The sequence below is a fragment of the Protopterus annectens genome, chromosome 1.part2 (genome assembly GCF_019279795.1).
Source record: "Protopterus annectens isolate FY-2018-M chromosome 1.part2, PAN1.0, whole genome shotgun sequence".
Taxonomy (NCBI): Eukaryota; Metazoa; Chordata; order Ceratodontiformes; family Protopteridae; genus Protopterus; species Protopterus annectens.
The window spans coordinates 1,067,772,280-1,067,793,270 of NC_056727.1; the positions used below are offsets into that span (position 1 = coordinate 1,067,772,280).

At 39.5% G+C, this 20,991-nt stretch overlaps 1 protein-coding gene across 2 annotated transcripts in view; it reads right to left on the reverse strand.

Annotated features, from left to right (window-relative positions):
- Window positions 1-18,115, reverse strand: part of LOC122792230 (arf-GAP with SH3 domain, ANK repeat and PH domain-containing protein 3-like) — a 1,314,966-nt gene extending 1,296,851 nt beyond the window's left edge. For both annotated transcript variants that reach the window (XM_044059977.1, XM_044059976.1), the window contains exon 1: window positions 17,267-18,115. In XM_044059977.1, coding sequence (XP_043915912.1) covers window positions 17,267-17,398 — 132 coding nt within the window. In that variant the 5' untranslated portion in view covers window positions 17,399-18,115. The remainder of the gene's footprint in view (window positions 1-17,266) is intronic.
- Between the last annotated feature and the right edge of the window lie 2,876 nt (window positions 18,116-20,991).

Below are 20,991 nucleotides of genomic sequence, written 5' to 3' on the forward strand. Positions count from 1 at the left end.
TAGAACATGGCAGTACAATTCCATTAATAACTGTACAGTGGACAATGTAAGCTTAATTGTACAGTGGACAATGTAGGCTTTGAAATATCCCAGGTGTCCAACATTGCACCACTAATGTGCAAATTACAGGTGTCCAATATTGCACCACTAATGTGCAAATTACAATCTTGTGATCAAATGCTGTCATGATACCTAAATATACTAACGGCCTTAAACCAACTAAAATAAATATTACTCAGGAAGTTAACAACAAAATTCTACAACCAGTATTAGTGCTGCTGTGTGAATCACCTACAGACTGTCTTATGTGAATTCACACTTTAAAATCAACTTGTATTACACTTGGACCTAAGAAATATAAAATCAATTAAGAGACAACAATGGAAGATATGCTAGTTCATTTAATATACCAGGATCATTATAAGAAGGTAACCTTCAGGCCTCATACCAAACTGTGTATTAAAAACAACCAAATTAAATCAGGATCCATTCTACGGTCAACCTGGAACAGATCAACTGTCATGAAGGTTCTACTGTTTACATCAGTCAGACATGTATTAGAGTTTATCTTGCAAATCTTACTTGACAGGTCAAGTGGGCTCAGAGGAGAGAAACAAAGCCACTGGTCTTAAAATTGCTGAGTACGTAATCAAAGGATGCTGACGCTGAACCTGCTGTCTAACCATATGGCAACCAGTAAGAGCATTTTAAAATTTCTGTGGATCTAAATGGAACTTACCTAGGGGGATACACTAACATCTGTAAGTGCATGAACTGGTTGAACAGCTCCAATAAGGAATGGGGTTATTTTTTCATCTGGGAAGTGGTAACACTTACTGGCATCTTATTTGGTGACAGGAAATAAATAGTATGGAAGTTTAGACTTGGATTGACAATATGAAAGGAAGTAGCTAATCTAATGACACAATCTTAGGGAGCCATGTCAATATGTGCTCTAGTATCCTTGACTCAGCTATACAATACTGATCCCCTCTATGTTAAACCATTACGTACCTACCAGCTAATGTTTCACACTCCCTTACCTTAATTTTATTTATTCCTAACATGTATATTGTAACTCTCCTTACCCATGTCTAATAAATCATACCTAATGTCTGCTTGCTGCACATATTGGATATAATCATGCACAATATTAAGACATAGGAAATACTTGTTTTATCTTTATATGCTATTGCTACAAAACAATTATCTATGTATACCTACACGTCTTAAAAACTGTCTATGTATTGTACTTTTACAAATAAATTTGTTCTATCATGAGTATCTTAAATTTATATCCTGGAGCTTTTCTCCCCAAGCCTCCTCTGAAAAAGGGCTTTACCCAGTTGGACTTTTCCAGTGAAAGACAAATAAATAAATGCATCCACTTTAGTCTCCACATATCTCCCACTGAGCTCATCTCAAGTTAAAGTTAAAGTTTGACCTCAATGTTGGCCCTGGTTGCTGCTGCAATGGGTGACAGTTTAATAAGGGGGTAGCCAACATCTGCTAATGACAACGGCAAAAAAAAAAAAGAAAGGTTACACAGCCCTATCCAACTCTCTCACTACGTCCTTAAAGGTGGTAAATGATGGGACTAAGAAGTTCCATGAAAAGCCACTTTACTTCTTCCATCTTCAAAGCTCAAACTGAAAGGGTAACATATCTAGCACAATACTTTCCTAATTTTGCCACATAACCTAATATTTATCCTGCCACTGTTTGTCCTGTGAGTGTCTAGCTACCCCTGTCTCACTCCATACCCATTTAGATCTAAGCTGGACACAGCCAACTATATACTGGTCAGGAAAATAATTGTCTGATTTTAGCAATACTTCAGTTACCTTCCAGCACTTTCTTTGGGAAGCCTTAATTTTTTGACACAAAGCTCCTTTAAGCCTACTATAAGAAAAGTATGACCAACTTGTGTCCCTGCAAAACCGTTAATACCATACTGTCAACCCGTTAATACCGTACTGTCAACCCGTTAATACCGTACTGTCAACCACGGAGTGGAAACAAACAAGCAACAGTGCAGATGTGGAATTCACCAAGACAACAACTTACAATTACAAAGAAAATCCTGCTCGTATTAAAAGAATACTTTGCTCATGTTGCATAAACGAAAAATGGATTACTCAGCTTTATCACCCTATTAAACATTTAGCTTGTAGACAAAACTCAAGAATTCTACCTCTATTATTTGGTAATCTGTTTCAAAAAAATTTAATTATTACTCTAATCTCTATGGCAAAGATGGTAACACTAGACTCAAGGTGTGCCTTTCTTAATGACATTCGCTTTCCCTTCACTCACTGTGATCTGTGCTCTAATGGCTACTGTTCCCAAGTCAAAAATACAACTAACAATTAAATATAAAAAAAAAACGAGTACTTCCAAGATGCCTGTGCGCTAGTCAACATGTTGATTTGAGCTCTCCCCAATGCGAAAACAGAAACTGTGAAAATAAAATCGAGTGAGACTGTAACTTTGGGTAAAATTCAGTTATTTGCCGACATCCAGGCAGTGCGTGCTTATAGACAAGAAGTAATCTGGAGGACCTGAGAGAAAAAAAAAATCAGCCAGAAAAGGTAAAAAAAAAAAAAAAGCTCTGGTGAGAAAGTATCTTGCAGCTGCTAAGAAAAAGCAATGCAGGTCTCAACTTTGGTACAGAAGTCAGTTTATAATAACTTAGAGGAAAAATAAATCAAATGCACTCAGAGGCATTTAAAATGAATGAAGCACTGAAAGAACACATCAAGTCAACGAGCAAAAAGCTGGAAAAATAGAAGATTTAACTAACTACTCAGAATAACTGATAAAACTGCAGAAAATCAGAGAATAACTGATAAAACTGCAGAAAATCAGAGAATTAAATGAAAAAAAGGCCCTCAGCACTCAAAATGCCATCTGCCGACCATAGCCGGCCTTAGGCATAGGCCAACTAGGCGGTCGCCTAGGGCGCTGTTCTAGGAGGGGCACTTTTCCTGTATTTATTTGGTGTAGGTAGACCAGAATGGGAGCACCGTGGAGCCCTTTTGCCTAGGGCACCAGTTGACCTAAGGCCGCTCCTGCTGCCGACAAGACAGAGACCAAAAACCCAGGAAAAGAGCGAGACTCAAAGATCACTCTTCTCCTTTAAACTTATTTTTTGCGGGGGGGGGGACAAGCACCCACACCTCTTGAACTTATATATACAAACTGCAAGATCGTCATTACTAAGAGAAATGCAAATATTCTTAGAAATGGCCATCTGAGACTTAGTACATGCAAGTCCGGTTTTAGTCCATTCAGTCTCTATATTTTGGAAATCTCTCTAGGGGTTCCCAACATTTCAAATGGTTACCAAAAAAAAAAAAAAAAAGAAAAAAAAAAGACTGTATGCACGAGACCTCCCAATAACAGATATTTCAAAAATTAGCAGAGTTAGAGCTTGCAGAGAAAACCTGATATTTTCTGCTATACCCTGAGAAATTGGAAGGAATAGACTGCATTAATTTTACGGAAGTAGACAAAAAGCAGCTGGATGGTGTTCCACAACAAGATTTGTTAACTGAAATGGCACACAGTCATGATGCACCAAATCTGGTCATGAGAAAACAGCCAAGACCTAGAATAGTAAAGATGGAAGTAAACAAACTTAAAGAGATGTTACTGACAAAGTTGAGGCAGAATGGAAGAGACTTAAAAATTGGGCACAAGAGAATGTTTGTGGGCTGGGGGAGGAGTATTCTCTATGCACCATTCAGAAGAGAAACACATTTATCCTAGCAATCAGGGATGGCCGACAGGTAGGTGTGAGATTCAAGCTACTGTACCCAGCTATGTTCAGAATATTTTTCTTGGAAGATCAAAGACTTTTTTATGCAGAACAGGCTAAGGAGGAAATATTTTTTTTTTTCTGGCAAAGACTAAGCAAACAAGCGGAAAAAGAACGTTGCTTCTCTTTCCTCTAACAATAACACAACCCATTAAGACAGTGGTCCCCAACCATCAGGCTGCCAGGCACAGAGTGAACCGAAAAACTGAATGTGTATGTATGTGTATCAGTGTGTTTGTGTGTCTGTCTGCATGTGAGTGAATGCGTGCATAAAAGCAGAATGTACGCATGTGTGAAAGAAGGGACTGCAAACAAGCGGAAAAAGAACGTTGCTTCTCTTTCCTCTAACAATAACACAACCCATTAAGACAGTGGTCCCCAACCATCAGGCTGCCAGGCACAGAGTGAACCGAAAAACTGAATGTGTATGTATGTGTATCAGTGTGTTTGTGTGTCTGTCTGCATGTGAGTGAATGCGTGCATAAAAGCAGAATGTACGCATGTGTGAAAGAAGGGACTGTGTGTGTGTGTGTGTATGAGAGAGAGTAAGCAAGGAGATCGATCGAGATGTTATTTTACACTCACTGTTTAGCGAGTGTAAAATAAAGTCAAATAAACCGAAAGAGTGTGTGTGTATGTTTCTGTTTGAATGTGAGTGAATGAAGTGTGTGTATAGAGTGAGAGTGATCCCTGGGAGCAGCAGAAGCAATGAGGTCTGCGTACCTCTCAACTATACCACTCAACCTCTTGCACAATAAATCTGGAAAGAGCCAAACAATAGCAAAAGATTTTAAATATTGCTCTTATAAACTTAGAAAGTTGCTAGAATAACTTTACCATCAGTATTTTCTGAGGATATGAAGTCTGAAACTCCCAATAAATGAAGCCCACAAGTAAAATGAGTAAAACAACAAATAGCAGCTAGCACAGGAATAACTGTCATTATCATAATTTATTCCATAGGTTTGAGATGAGCTCTTTCGTGTTTCACAAAAAACTTCATCAGATAAAAGCCATTAAAAATAGGAAGACGGTCTGCAAATAAAGTTTATATGAAGAATATCAGATAAAAGCCATGAAAAGCAGGAAGACAGTTTATAAAGTTTATATTAATATAAAACTAAATTTTCCTGTTTTTAATGGTTTAAATCGGATGACGTTTTCTGTGAAAAATAAGAGCGCTTACCTCAAACCTACTGAATAAATTACCTTAATGGCAGTTACTCCTGGACTAGTTTGATAGTTATTGTTTTACCATTTTACAGTGTTTACTTATTTGCCTTCATTATTTAAAATGAGTTAAAAACAAACATCTCTGGAGAGCTTCTTTGGAAAAGGGGAAAGACCAAATGATGAGAGAGCAGAAGGCTCTAAGACTGCCAACAAAAAGAAAGCTGCATTTAAAAGAAAATACCAAGAGTCCTCCTTAAATTATGGGTTTATCGCGACAGGTGATTACCATGCTCCAAGCCTGCTATCCAATAAGACCATGAAGCCTTCTAAACTGCTTCGCCACACAGAGACCAAGCACTCTGCATTAAAAGACAAACCTCTGGAGATTTTTGAAAGAAAAAAAAAAAAAACATTACCACTAAGGACAGAAGTAATCACTGAAGACCACCACATCAACAAATCTGTCTGCACTGACAGCATCATACGTAGTGGCTAACCGTAATGCTAAGGCTAAAAAGCCTTTTATTTATTTTATTGTGAATTTGTTGACCGGGATAGTCAGACTGGATACATGTCCATTTTCAGCGGAGGCCCGGGGAGAAAAGCTCTACATACCAAAAAAGAGACGGTACATACATCACTGAGTATAAACTCAGGCAGACACGTTTAGAAAAATATAGACAAAGAATACAGGCAGATATCAGTATACACAATGTGCAGACATTACATCTGATTGGCAAAGACGTATCAGAAAATGTCAACATGGAATACAATCAGATCTCATAATTCACACTGCTTACACATTCAAATGCTATGAGGCATAGATACTTGGCTAAACAGCAGGTTGGGTAGCAAGGCATGTATTAATGAAGTTGTTAGGTTTAGAACAAGAGCACAGCCAATGAGATGTGAGGTATTTTTGAGTTCTCTTTTAAATAGGGGTAGTGAGGTTTCCTTGGTAACGGTAGTAGGGAGCAGATTCCAGATTTTACCAGCTGAGTGGCAAATATAGCATCGCCTGCAGAGTTGCTGGATTTTTGGGTCAGTATCATTAGTTTATCAGCTGAGCGTAATGGCCTGGGGGCACTATGAGGGGTGAGACTATTTTTTGAGGGTAGGGGTGTCATCAGGTTGATGGAGTACTTTATGCACTACTATAAGCTGGTTGAACTGTAGAAGGGTAGGATACTTCCATCCCAGTGCTTTGAGGTTCTGGCAATAGTGGGTCCTAAAAGCCATGCCAGTAGCGAATCTGGCTATATGATTGTAACATCCTGATAATTTGTTGAGACTGGTTTTGGATAGATTGCCGAGTACAGGAGAGGCATACATAAGGGTAGAGAGGAGGTGTGATCTTGCAATAGCTACCCTAGCTAGGAGGGTGAGGAAAGGTTTGGCTCTGTACAGAGAGCCAAGTTTTTTGTTGGCGGACTTAATACTGTGATGGACATGTTTATCAAATTTAAGGTTGTTGTCTATTATTACTCCTAGAAGCTTTGTGTGGTCATCAGGGGAGATAACAGTGTCATTGCTAGATTTGATGTTGAAAGAAGGAGGAGAAATTCTACAGTTAGGGGAGAAAAGTAGTAGCTTGGTTTTGTTAGGATTTACAAGCAGGTGGCGATTAGCTAGACATGTTTCTACTGTGCTGAAAGTGGTCTGGGTGAGGGTTAGAAGTTGTGTAGGAGAGGAGGCGGAGCATAGTAGCGTTGAGTCATGTGCATATTGGATGCAGGTGGCTCCTGGGATGGTGCTGTGCAGATCATTGATAAAGATAGAGAAAAGAAGGGGGACCTAGTACGGACCCTTGTGGGACACCTAGGGTTAGAGAAACTTGGGATGACAGCTTGCTCTGGCATAAGACAGCCTGCTGTCTACCATTTAAGTAGGCGTGAAACCATTATACTGTGTGTTGGTCTAAACTGATGGTTTGTAGGGTATCAAGCAGTAGCTGATGGTTGACCATATCGAAAGCTTTTGAGAGATCTAGGAAGAGTGCTGAAGATAGTTTGTTGTTGTTACGATGAAGACTGATGACATTACAGAAAGACAGAAGAGCCGTGGTGGTACTGTGGAATGGCCTAAAGCCATGCTGAGAGTCAGTGAGCTTTCCATTTTGAATACGAAAGTGCATCATGATTTGTTTGCGTATGCATCTTTCCATGATTTTAGCTAGTGGTGAAAGAATGGCTATAGGTCTAAAGTTAGACAATTCTGTGGAACTTCCTCCTTTATAGAGAGGTATAACATGTGATATTTTCCATATTGCTAGGATGGATCCTTCTGAGATGGATCTGTTGATCAGAATAGAAATGGGAAGTGCTATGGCATCAGCTGCTTTTTGAAGACATTCAGCTGGGAGGTGGTCGGCAGCTAGTGTAGTAGGTTTTAGCTTTTTGAGTAAGGTCCAGATCAGGTTGGTAGGTACGGTTTGAAAGGTAAAAGTGGGTTGGGTGCTGGGAAGATAAAGGCTAGATGTGCAGGAGCTGATGTTTGTGTCTGATGGAGTGAGACAGGTAGCTAGAGACTGGATAGTTTCAGTAAAGGTGGAGTTGAAGCTGTTTGCAATTTCTACACAGGACTTATCAAGGGCAGCTGATGGGGTAGGAGTGGTGGAATGGCCTGGGTGGAGAAGATTGTTAATACCAGCCAAAAACTTTTAAGGTTTTAGCTGATATTTTTGTTGCAGGAGGATGTAGTGATTTGTTTTGTCTAGAATTACAGATTTTTTGGTCTGGTACCTTAGCTGCCGGTATCTTACTTGGGTCCATAGGGGCTTTGGTAACATGCCACCTGGCCCAGGAGTTGTTTCTTAGTTTAATTTTGGTTTTTGTTTCTTTAGATAGCCATGGTGCAACTGTGGCTTTTACATGGATGATACGGGTAGGAGCATGGTGGTTAAGGATAGCCAGAAATCTGGTACTGAAGTACTGAACTGCTTCTTATAATGGGAGTCATTTCAAGACATTCCAAAACATGCTTTGAGTTAATTTTGGAAGTTGTCAAGGTTAAAGTTCCTGACGTTTCTTATAGTTTTGTAGTTGGGCTGGTTGGGAATGTCGGCTTTGAGCCTAATAATATATATAAGGCAGTGATCACTTAGATCATTGGGTAATGCACCTGACTTGTACTTTTGGGGGTGGCTGTTAATAAGTATCCAAATCAAGGATATTATCTTTGACTCTATTTTTGCTATATCTGGTGGGGGTGGCAATGATCTGAGTAAACCATGGAGGTTTAAACAGGTGGAAGGAGTTTCAGAGGAACAGGTGTTCCAAGCAATGTTAAAGTCCAATCAAAGTTAAAGTATTGGTGAAGAGTTTATCTTGCCTGCTGCTAAGGACATTTGCCATGAACTTTTAGGAGAGGCTGCAGTTAAAAATGTAGCACATGGTCTTCTTTCGGCTAGCACCGTTACCAGACAAATTGATGAAATAGCAGAGGACATTGAGGCACAACTGTTAGAGAGGATTAATGAGTCACCATGGTACACAATTCAGGCTGACCAGTTTACTGATGTTGACAACAAGACCATAATGCTTGTTTTTGTGCTAGATATATACTTCAGGACGATGTACATGGGGATATGTTATGCATTATCATTGCCAACCAACCCCACAGCTGCAGAACTATTCAAGTCTTTAAATGACTACATATCAGGAAAGCTAAATTGATCCTTTTGTGTCAGTGTGTGCACAAATGGAGCTGCTGCCATGACTGCACGGCTTTCTGGTTTCACTACTCGAGTCAAGGAGGTCACGCCTAAATGTGAGTCTATGCACTGTGTCATTCACAGAGAAATGCAGGTTAGCCGAAATTTTTCAGCTAAACTTAACAGCATTTTGAATGATGTCATTAAAGTTATTAACCACATCAAAGTACATGACCTTAACTCGAGGTTATTCAAACAGCTTTGTGAGTAGATAGACAAAGAACACAAACGGCTTCTCTTACACACAGAAGTTAGAGATGATTTTCCAAAGGTAGATCGCTGGCCAGAGTGTTTGAGTTACGAGAGCCACTCCAGAGATTTCTTTTAGAAAAATAGTCACCACTGGCAGCACATTTCAGTAATGCAGAATGTATCGCAAAACTCACTTACTTGTGTGACATACTCAACCCACTCAATGAACTCAAATTTGTCACTTCAGGGGAGAAGGACAACTGTCTTCAAGCTGGCACAAAGTGTCTGCGTTCAAAGCCAAACTGAACTGTGGGGACAGCGAGTTCGAACATTAGCAGGAATATTGGAAGAGACTTGAGCCTGGGCAGTAATTCTCCCAACTGGTGCACAATCACCTATCTTTGCTTTTAAAAAAAAGAGTTCTAACATTACGTCCCAACCACAAAAGACCATGAACTGGGAAGGAGTGGATCAGCCACCCATTTGTGAACATGCCAAGTGAATTGACCTGGTCAGTGCTGGAAGAAGGTCAGCTGTTTCAGACTGCAAATAAAGGTGGGCTTAAAAGTACATTTGAGACAACTTCATCACTGCCAACATTCTGGATTAAAATCAAGGTGGAATATCCTGAGATCACCACAAAAGCACTGAAAATCCCACTTCCATTTCCAACATCATATCTTTGCGATGCAAGTTTTCTACAATGACAGCAACCAAAACAAAATTACAGAGTGGACGAGACATAAGGAACACACTTCATGTTGTCATTGTCTCCCATCATCCCTAGATGGGACCATCTCATTGCAAGAAAACAAGCTCAGGGCTCCCACTGATTCTGCATTATGGTGAGTTGTATTTACTTTGACTATATTGCGAGTGACAGAACTGTAACACAAACCAGGAACCCGACAGGTAAAACAGCAACTACAGTATGAAAACACCAGTTGCAGCACAGCAGAGACTGAAAATGAAGCCAGCAAAAACCAACATAAACATTTATTGCCATAAACGTTGAGCGACAGAATTGTATTTCTCATGACTTTGCACTTTACTTACAGTTATATCCATGAGCTCCATTTGTACTACCCCATATATACTTTGAAGGTTTTATTACTATTGTTATATACTAACAACATCAATGTTATGCTGTTAGGCAGACTGTTATGCTTCATGTTGTAATTACTGTCACTTGTTGTACTACTACTACTGTTATGTTATGCAACTAGATCAATGTTATTCTGTTAAGTAGAACAACTGAAATGCATATTAGGCAAGACCAACAGCTTTCTATCATAATGGCTACTCTGCCCATATCATCATGGAATATAAAATTGCCTTACAGGCACAGACAAACAAAAAGCAAAGAATACAAAATTATATTAACAGTTGTATGTTGCAAATAATGTTGCAGAAAACAAATCTTGGTAGAAATAAAGGTGAATTTGACAAAGAAAGGATTTCTGAGTAGGCATTCAGCACATTATCAGGGACAAAGGAAAGGGGGAATGATAGATAATACTGATTGCTAGAGGTGCACCAATAATGACAGAGGAGGGAGAAATGGGCAATAGTGGCAGATGTGTGATAGTAAGGGGTTACTGACAGGGAAGATTATGCTGGCATATTACACTCCACCTAAAATTAGGGTTGCCACATATCCATTTTTTTCTGGACTATGTGGTGGTAGTCACAGACTGTTCAAGCTTTAGTACCGTCAGATTTACTTTGCTTTTCTGTTTTAAAAAATGTATTGCAAACCAGGAAAAAAAGGATGTTCCTTCTCCTACTGATGTTACTATGACTTTCATAAAATGGGTGGAAAGTGGACAGGGTTATGAGGAGGTAAGAGGGATGTGGCCTTGATCTGGTTTTGGCCACAACAAAAGTTGGCAACCCTACCTAAAATTTACTATGGAGCTGAAGAGAATTTTGGATGCAAATAAAACTATTCCTTGCTGAAAGCTGGTTATGGGTGAGAACTGAAAATTGTTTTGCAATAGTTAGGATATATCAGAGGGGCACAGAAACAAAAATATAACAAAAGAGTAGATTTCTAAAGTTAAGAGAATATTTGCTAAGAAAAAAGTGTGAATTCAGTAGTAGAAACCCGTTCTCTGAGGTACAACTGGGCTAATCTCCGTAGAATTTATATTTCACAACAGCGTTTGTATGGAATTTAAAGCATTGACACATCCAATAACTGTTTCAGATAATGCACCATTAAAAACTATGATAAAAATGCAAGGTAAGAAGTACAACTGAGACAGAAGACACTCTGCAACAAGACATTAGGTGACAATTCCATCTACAATGATCTGTAGTTCATTGAGTTCAGTTTGTGAGTCCCTATGGATCTGCATGGAGAGAATATATTCCTTGACAAATATGGAGACTCCACTACAGTTTCTAGGCAACCTTCATAGTGAAGGAAGTATTCCACTGAGGAGTAGTTTCTTACCTGCATTTCTAACATGCATGGACATTTCTGACACGTTTCTCTGCATATCCCTAAGGGCTCTACATTTCAAGTCGTTCACTCCTACATGCACCACTACAATATCAATGTCGTATTTGTCAGGAGTTAGGGCCTTAGGGTCCTTATAACAAAGATCTTGGCACCTGAGAGAGTACTAACTTTAACCCTCTCCTTGTCCAGCCTCGTGAATGAAAAGTCATTGTGCCTGACAACTGAGTCACCTATCAGTAAAACATTTTTATTACTGCTATGGTTTAAAGCAATACATTTGGAATATTTTTGTTCAGGCGACTCTTTAAGGAGGTATGCATGAAGTGGGTGAGTGGCCTGACTTCACTGAGAATTAAATCTAATTTCTAGGAGGCTCTGGATAAGACGCTTCTACTGCCTCAGCAGAAGACATAGAGAAGGACTGTGGACATGTATGAAGCTCACAGATAACTTCTAGAGGTGAGAGGAAATATATTTCATATTTTTTAAAAGCATGATTAATACTCATATATGTCACTGAATGTAAGTTCATTATCTGGGAGCATAAGGCAGTTTGCATATTATCTTAAAAGGGTGGCAAAAGTGATGAAACTAGCAGGCTAACTTTCCATCTTGTCCAGGGCTTAGGCGTTTAGACAAGTAAAGAAAATGTAGCACTAAGCAGGTATGACAACATAAAACAAATGGATAATGCAGGCTTTAGCATTCAAATGGGAGAAACTTCCAATCTGATCATCTAATGCCCAAATGTACTGAGCAGTTAAGATGAGACTGGGAGGAGCTACCAAACACAAACTTATGGTGAGAGTAGGCAACTCCAAAACCACCAAGTTTAAAACAGTAACAAAGATTGGCTTAGTGGGCACCCTGTATTCCAGCTCTATGGAATACAATAGGACTGCAAATGTATTTTATTTTATACTGCTCATAAACCTCAGCTAATGCAGCTACAGAATAAACTTAACTCTGTCATACTGCTACTCTAAAGCACAACTCCTACCAAATACAGAAAGCTCTGCGGGCAGCCACACTTTCTCTTTAATTGTATAGAACAGTTAACATTTTTTCTAGCCTGGCTAGTAAATACACAGCTGTTCTTTTTATTACAGCACAGTCATTAGATATATAATGTTCTGATATGCTCTAGGGAAAACACAGACTGGCAATCGGGTCTATATCAGTCCGTTGAAATGGCTGATGATCGAACACCGATTATCGCGAAGCCGCGGAACACTGAATTCTTTCCCAGGGAAAGAGTTTGGTGGGCCGTTTCTGTGGCTTCACGAGTATCAGGACTGTGGTGGGAAGTTACTGGTTGGGTTCAGTAAGTGTGCGATTGTGTGGACGTTAGGGTTAGGGTGGGATAGGTGAGTTAAGGAGCGGGTCAGGTGAGTGTGCGATAGTGACAGACCTTGGGGTTAGGGTTAAGATACGTGGATAGATAGTGTATGTACTGTTTAGTGTAGGGTTAGATATAGGATTTTAAGTGTTTTGTGTGTGAATTGCTGTTGTTTTGGTGTGCTTGTGTTTCTTGGAACAGCGATTTTTTTTCCATTGGGGGGGGGGTCGCTGTCCTAAGACTTCAATGTTTTTGTACTTCGTGGTTAGAAGTTCGAACATATGGTGTTCGAACTTCAGCCGTTTCGGTGAACTGAAATAGACCCCGGACAATCACCTGCTTACTGAATTACAGGTAACAAAGCTTCACATCCCACAGTCATTAAAGCTTATTAGGAAATGTGCAAAAGTGGATGTCCCATTTTTACTACATTTAGTTTGACATGTCTGTTGCACTCAATAATGTCACTTATGGTTTTTTATTATATTTGCCTCATAAAAATATAATTAATGGCATGATTAATACTATACACTTGTGTTGCATACACACATATATACATACATACTCAATAGGTTAGGTATAAACCCATTTATCACCCGGTGGACAGCCAGCTGGCTCACAGAACCGACCCAGGAAGTTAGAATTGAGAAGTCCACCTCTATGGGAGACCAGCTCTAGAAACAGGTCAGTCACAAGTGGAGTCCCTCAGGGATCAGTCCTTGGACCACAGCCGCTCCTTTTTGGCATTTACTTCTCTGAAGTTAAGGCCAATGTCAATGGTCTCCGGATGACTAAATTTGTAGATGATTGCAAATTAGGAGCTGTCATTGAATCCCACACTGACACAAATGATCTCTAGGAAGGGCTGACACAGACAAACAACTGGTGGCAGAGCCATGGATTAAAACCAAATGCCAAGAAATGCATAATAGTATGCTTTGGGAAGTCATCCACCCTGTAACTATCATATTGACAGCACACCTCTTAGGGCTGACCCAGTAGTCAGGGATTTAGGGACACACACAGACAGTAATCTAGCCTTTGACTATCATGTGTCTACAGTAGTGAGGAAATCATTCTATGTTGCACAATTTACAAACAAAAGTACGGCATCTAAGTCCAAGGAAGTCATTGTTCCATATTTGGCATGCATCAGACCTATCAAGTACAATAGTATGTACCTAACCAGGCATAGTCAACAATTGGAACGTCCACAGACGTTCCTCAATTAAAGAATACAGGGCATAAGTAAAATGACCTATTCAAGGCCCCCTCTCTGTATTCTGTCTTCTACAGGCTTTTGTTGGGAGATCTATGCCTGGCATACAAGGCATTGTCAGACTCAACTGATGGACCTCCTGCATATCCACAAAACAAAACAGCACCAGGATTACCCATTTTAAAAAGACTTACACTTTGCCTGTGATATAAATAGGGCCTGCTGGAGAAGGAGGTATGCATGCCAGAGACTATCCCGTCTCTGGAACAAGCTCCCCATCCAGGTGAAGAAGAGTTCCTACCTAACCTAAGTCAACTGCAACTTGAACAACTAGATGGGGAACAGGAAATTCATCCCTAGTTTGGCAGCTATGTCTTTAATGGACACAGAGAACCTGTAAATGTTTCATTGCCCAAGCCCCTACTTACACTTATCAAGGGTGTCAGAACTTGTCAGAGATTTGGGATGCATGGTTAGGTTTAAAAAGGCCCTTGTAGTCGTTAGCCTAGTAAACACCTATGAACCTCAAAGAAGCATCCTGCTAAGGTCCAAGCCTGCTAAACATACAAGGACTTTATGAATCCTTTAATCCAGGCGTAAATTTGCCTTTGGTCCCCAGAATTTAAAGCTGTCAGGGTATTCTTTAATCTGTTAATTCTACTAGAAACATTCTGATTCCATTAGACCTGATATGATCTTCCTGACCCAACTCTATTAGTTCTGCTACAGGCAAACAGACTCAATGTTGCTGAGGGTCTCCTAACATCATTAATTCTGCTAGTATTCCAATTTACAATGATGCTGCCCATGAACTTCAGGGATTGTGCTGGAGGACTTAACATTTCTAAATTCAGCCTTAGACTGGGCTTGACAAAACACACAAGAGATCAGATATCCATCCCAAAGACCTTGGTTTGATTCCCCATAACTTCATCTGGTAAGCTATACGAAATCTGTGTCACAATCATTGCAATGCTTTGAAGATCAACCTTGACAGTAGGAGCAGCGGTATGTAACAAACGTATTTTTTGGGAAATGAAGCTTAACACTTAATCTAATCGTGAACACATAATAAATTTCAAACAAAAATACGTGAGAGTAGTCTGCTCTCATTGCTAAGAGCTGTCATTCATTGCCCTCCTTCAGCAAGCCCTTAACGTATGCTCCTGTGTGTCATCAATGTAACTCCATGCAACTCAAGTGTCTTGACTTTTTCCGTATGTATATTGTCTCATGGCCAATAACTTATGTTATTATGTACTTGCTTTATAACTTACATTTAAACTTGACACCAATAGTTCTTTTACTTCATTTTTTAATTTTCTCTGTGATCACACATTCTTGGCATGTTAAAGAGCATACATCATCTGGCATATATGACTAAACCACAAGATTTTCTCATTTGTTTTTATGCTACATTATACTATGATGGAACTGCACCTTTAGAGGATGAACCAGACTAAGTTGCACACAGTGAGTTCTGCAGTTACCGGATTACAAAATTGTTATACAAAGCAATACTGAAAAATGTGGAATAAAAAATGTGCAATGACTGAAAATATGACTATAAAAAAATACATAAAACTGTATAAAATCAAGAGAATGGTAAAAAACAAAATAAAATGCAAGAACAAAGTGCAGAAGACATTTTATTGCGTGCAGCTATTACTGAAGAACAATAAGGAACACAGTCTGCCAAGATAAACACAAGCAAATGGTTTAGACAATATTATGAGCAGAAGTTTGTACAAATCTAATCAAGTTCCTTTGATCAGCAAAAAAGTGGCATGCAAGCACAGAAGGCAATCATGATGCAGAAGAGAAAAAAATGTCACCACTATCCAGAGCCCTTAAAAGAAGTCACATTAGACATACACTATTTTAAAATGTTACCACTTATAAGCACAAATTGACCATTCTAGAGATAAATTCCTATCACACAAGCATGTTTTGTATAGTTGTATACTGCACACAATACTTTTGACAGTTCTAAATAATATGTGTGGTTCGAGAACTAAAGTTGAGTATGCCAACAGGGGGTAACCTGATCTTCTATTTATAGGACTGTCCACATCTGGACAGCTGTATCCAGTTATTAAAAAAATAAAATAAAAAAATAAAAAGAAAGATACTTCGTCCAATTTTAAGAGGAGAAATGCTGGAAACATTTTCTAACTTTCATGTTAATGTTGCAAAAAAATACCATTCCTTCCTTTCTTAAATAGCATAACATGACATGAAACCAGAAAATAACTAAAATTATTATGAAAGTGAAGCCCAGCTCACTGCAATAACTATGAGTTAAGGGCAGCCTTACAGAATGTTACACTAAGCATTTTTTTAAAAAGTGACAGTCTAAATTCAGCTACCACCAACATGAACAGTTCTCAACGAACTGGACACATCCAGACAAGGAACAAATACAGAAATAATTAAGGGATATTAAGTAGGAGTACTATTAACAGCATACGAGAATGTGAATTAATATACATTTTCTGAAATAAAATATTTATTTAGATTTGTTTACCAGGTTATTACACTGATCTCAATGGACCATTTGTGAACAACATCACATTAAGAAATGAACAAAACATATTTACAGATACAAGGATATACTAAAACAAATACATACACATATTTACAGATGCAAGAACATGCTATAACATTTCGTTATTAATGTCCAACTCTAATCATTGTTAGCAAGTTTAATCCCCAACCTTTTCTCCAAAGTCACAGTTTTGGGGGAAGGATTAAGGGCAAAGCTACAATTTGAGTCAAAATCAGGGACAGCTAAGAGGTATGTCAACAAGACTGACAGGAACTCCTAATCCACCGCGCAATGAAGTAAAGCGTGTTTGGAAAAGGGACTTAAAGTACATCCAAAAGAGCGCATTTGCACACCTTCACACAAGGTGGGCGGCGGCAAATACAAACATTACAACAGTGCCACAACAGCGTACTGAAGTCTTCTCGGAAGTGAAAAGGTACTGTTTGGTATATTTACTGCCTCACCGCGGAGAAAATAAAGTTCCCAAATATATATTACCCATAATGAAAGTGACGGTAACCGTGTACACTAAACCCTTTAAGAAGTCCCTGAATAAATACATAAGGGTTAAAACATCAAACAAAAAAATAAACACTCTTAAGCAAATCCTGCACGTTTGAAACTACACGCTTGCCACAAACTAAGCGAGAAAAGCAATCAGTACAATTCACTTCAGAAATTCAGTCTTGCAAAAGAACGAGGATGAAAACGAACAAAGACATGTAATCATTGCTAGCGACACTTGACATACATCTTTTGCTTTTCTTTTTCCCCTCCCACTGGGGTTTTAACTAACCTCCTCCAAGGCAAACACGGTATTCCTGCAGTCGCCCAATCTGGGGTAGAAGCTGGAGACGCTACCAGACGTGCACTGCAAATCCTCAGTGGTCACTGCCAGAAATTCCGAAACGCTCATCTGCTCCGGCATGGTGATAGACTGGTGTAAATCCTATGCCTAGTGCAGGACAGACGACTGGCACGTTAAAATGATACGCCAATAATCTGTGCAAAGCCGACTGCTAAACCCTACATTCCAGATGCAAACAGCCGTGATGCTCAGACGAGTGTAGGAGTTCACTCACATGCACCAACTTCAGAAAGTAAAGGCAGTAGTTGCTGCTGAGAAGCTGCACAGCCTTCTGGGCTCCACTTGACTCTCAGGAACTCCTTGCAGTCTCTCCCTTTCTGTCTCGCGTTCGCATTCCAAGCCAACCTCAAGTCACGTGGGCTGTGGTGTTGCAGAATAACTTTCATAAAAAATGCCTTCATCGATGGCTGTTGTCCAGGGCTGAAAGTCCTCTAAGCAGTTCTGCGTGGTTAGTAATTGAGAGTTGCTGTGTACCGGTTGGGCTAATAGCTTACACATAGCCTGTCATTTTCTTCCTTTATATTTTTTTTGAATTAGCATTGAATTTCTAAACCAGACGTTTTATTAGCATTTTATTTTCCAATAAATTTGGAAACTTGTTTACAGGGAAAAGGGGATCGTGACGAGATGTCTTGGCGCAGGTGTATAACTTGAAGGCAAAAGACGAGGCTGTGTGATGAAAGGCTGTTTGTCTTCCAGATTTATAGGTGTAACATTTACTGCTTGCTTAAGTAAGTTGTAGTAAATTGTTTATACAAATATAGCTGTACATACGTCGTACACCTGTATAGTAGTAGGTAGTTAAAACTTTGGAAAGTACTTCCAAAAATGGGGGGGGGGGGGTATGGAATACCCCCTACAAAGATGTTAAGCTATTTCAACAGAAGTACAATGTTTTCATATTAGGGGACTAGAAATCATTTCATGTATTTGGGACACAGGCGAGCGATCCTACCACAACTCTTTTCCCCATTTCTACACATACGTATCACCTCAACAGGCAAGCAATAATTGTGAGGCTCTTCTGCTATGGCTTCCTTTGTTTCTTTCTCTCTCTCTTTCTCTACACACACAAATAACACTCGTCATAAACAATACAGTGACTGTGAACTAAACGCCAAACAGCTATTGCCACACTTGGATAAGGTTACTTTGGTGGGCTGCGTAGCTCTCATCTAATCAGAGACGTCAACAGAATCAGGGACACTTCCAGAAATAATCAGAGACACTAATTTAAAATATTGGTACTGTTAACTTGAGACACTGACTGATTAAAAGAATGTGAATTAATATGCATTTTCTTAAGTAAAATAGATCATTTGTCTCGTGTAGCTCACAACTTTTTCTCCAAAAGTCACCAATTGTAGGTGGGACTAAGAGGGATAGAAGTAAACATTGAGTCAAAATCAGGGATGTCCCTAAAAATCAGGAACAGTTGAGAACTGAGCTGTTGACAGCTCACAGTAAAGTCTCAGCTAATCTCCTTCCCCCAATCTTGTGCGGAAAGCCCAACACTACTAAATCATTGATGAGCTATGCTTAGTTGTTGATAGGGGAGGAGTTCAAAAGGACTGCTGTTACCTACTGGAAGTGGCTGTTTTCTCTGGCAACTCCCTCTTTTCACAGTATTTAGAACCCTAAGAATATCTCGAGTGCATAACTTTAATAACCGAGAAATATATAGTTATTTCATTTAATTTCACTTAACTGCTTGCTGCCAGATATACCAGTGTGAGTCAGAACTCAAGCCTACACACTCTACAAACCCAAGAGGTCAGAATTGCAAGGACACTGCTGTGCTATTTCTACCTATTTTGGAGCCCCCCCCCCCAAAAAAAAATTCCCTCACGACTTTCTGTTCCAGTGATTGAATGTGGTCTACCAGTATATATTACTTGTCACTGAGGGCTATTTTCATTTATATTTAGATCTCCATTTATCTATCTATGTGCAGACATAGGTGCCAGAAGAATAGAAAGGGAGTGGAACCAGTCCTACCACTTTTATAATAGATAGGGCAATGCCATAGCAGCTGCAGTGGGCTTCCATGCACCATATTTAATGTGTACTTTCACATTTATATTTCAAATAAAAACATACAGAGGCAGACATTACAACATGTTATACAAAAACAGTAGGTAAATAGCAAGCTAAAATATATATATACTTTTCAAAAACTATAACTGACGAAAATTATGCACATTTACAAGTTAGCGTAATAAGCACTCCAGAAATCAAATGAAAGAAAAGCATATGATTTTAATATGGTCTTTTTAAATTTTAACAATATATTTAATACTTATTTGTAATTTTACCATGGGTCAGATTCTGTAAAGCTTGCAAAAGCTATTTGCAGACAGCACACCGAAGGAAGACTTCAGCGCACCTGCTGTGGACACGATTCCAGAACACAAGCTGAAGGTAGAGCAAGTGCTTAAGTATTCAATGTAGGATAATTAGAGAATTGTTGCACATCGGTCTGATTCCAAAATACATTATGTGTACACAACACAACTCAAATGTGGCAAACAGCCACGCTGACCCTGTTTCTGAAATCCAACATCACATACTTTCAGGACCCCGAGAAATCCAAGTGAATAATACAGATTACAGTGAAATTCATAGCAAAACATCAAAAAATATAAAGAAGTGCAACCTACTGTTAATGTACTGCTACAGGCTATAGTAATGCAAGCCATAAATGTGGCTGTGGCTGTGTGTCCTAGAAGGCAGCCAGCTAGAGTCAGAGCAAGGCTGCAACTAAGCCAGTCAGATCAGCAAATAATCAACAGATAATGTCTAGAGAGGCAACTGGTGCAGGCTGTAGACCCTGCGAGGAAACCCCATCCCCCTTGAAGCCAAAATGTGTCTCATCCCAGGTGTACTTGTATCTGGGACATTCCAGAGGCACATGGGGATGCTGTGGGCATATCAAAGACAGCTGCCATTTGTATCTTGGCAAAATTCCTGGAAGTAATGTGCAACAAGGTGGATGACTACATACACTTTCTATCTACCACCATGGAGCAGAGAAATGTAATGCACCAGCTCTGTAACACTACAAACTTCCCACACGTACTCGGTGCAATAGATTGCACACACATACCTATCAAGACAGTAGTACATCCCGAAGCAGACCAATATGTAAACAGAAAGGGCTGGCCATCCATCAATTGCCACATTGTGTGTGCAGCAGATGGCAGCATAACAAACATCCTGGCAATACACGCTGGGAGTGTCCTTGGTGCTGCCATTTGGAAGTAAAGTGGACTAAAGTCTGCATTCTAGCAAGGTGAAATACTTGAGGGGCTGTTACTGGGTAAGTACTGGAACACAGCTAGGATGTAAGTTAAGGATACCCTCACAACAGTATCCATGCTGACCAAAAGCATTTTTATTCCCAACAAGAGGTGACTGTGGTTATCCACTTGAGCCTAGGCTAATGACTTCTTACTGTGAACCATCAAAACCTGCACAGGAGTCCTACAGCAGAACACAAGCAACATCCAGAAACACCACAAAGCATGTATTTGGTGTACTAAAAGCTAGGTTCAGATGTCTGGATACATCTGGGAGTGCACTGCACTACACACCTGAAAAGGCAGAAAAGATGATAACAGTTTACGCCATGCTGCACAACATGCTAGCCAGAG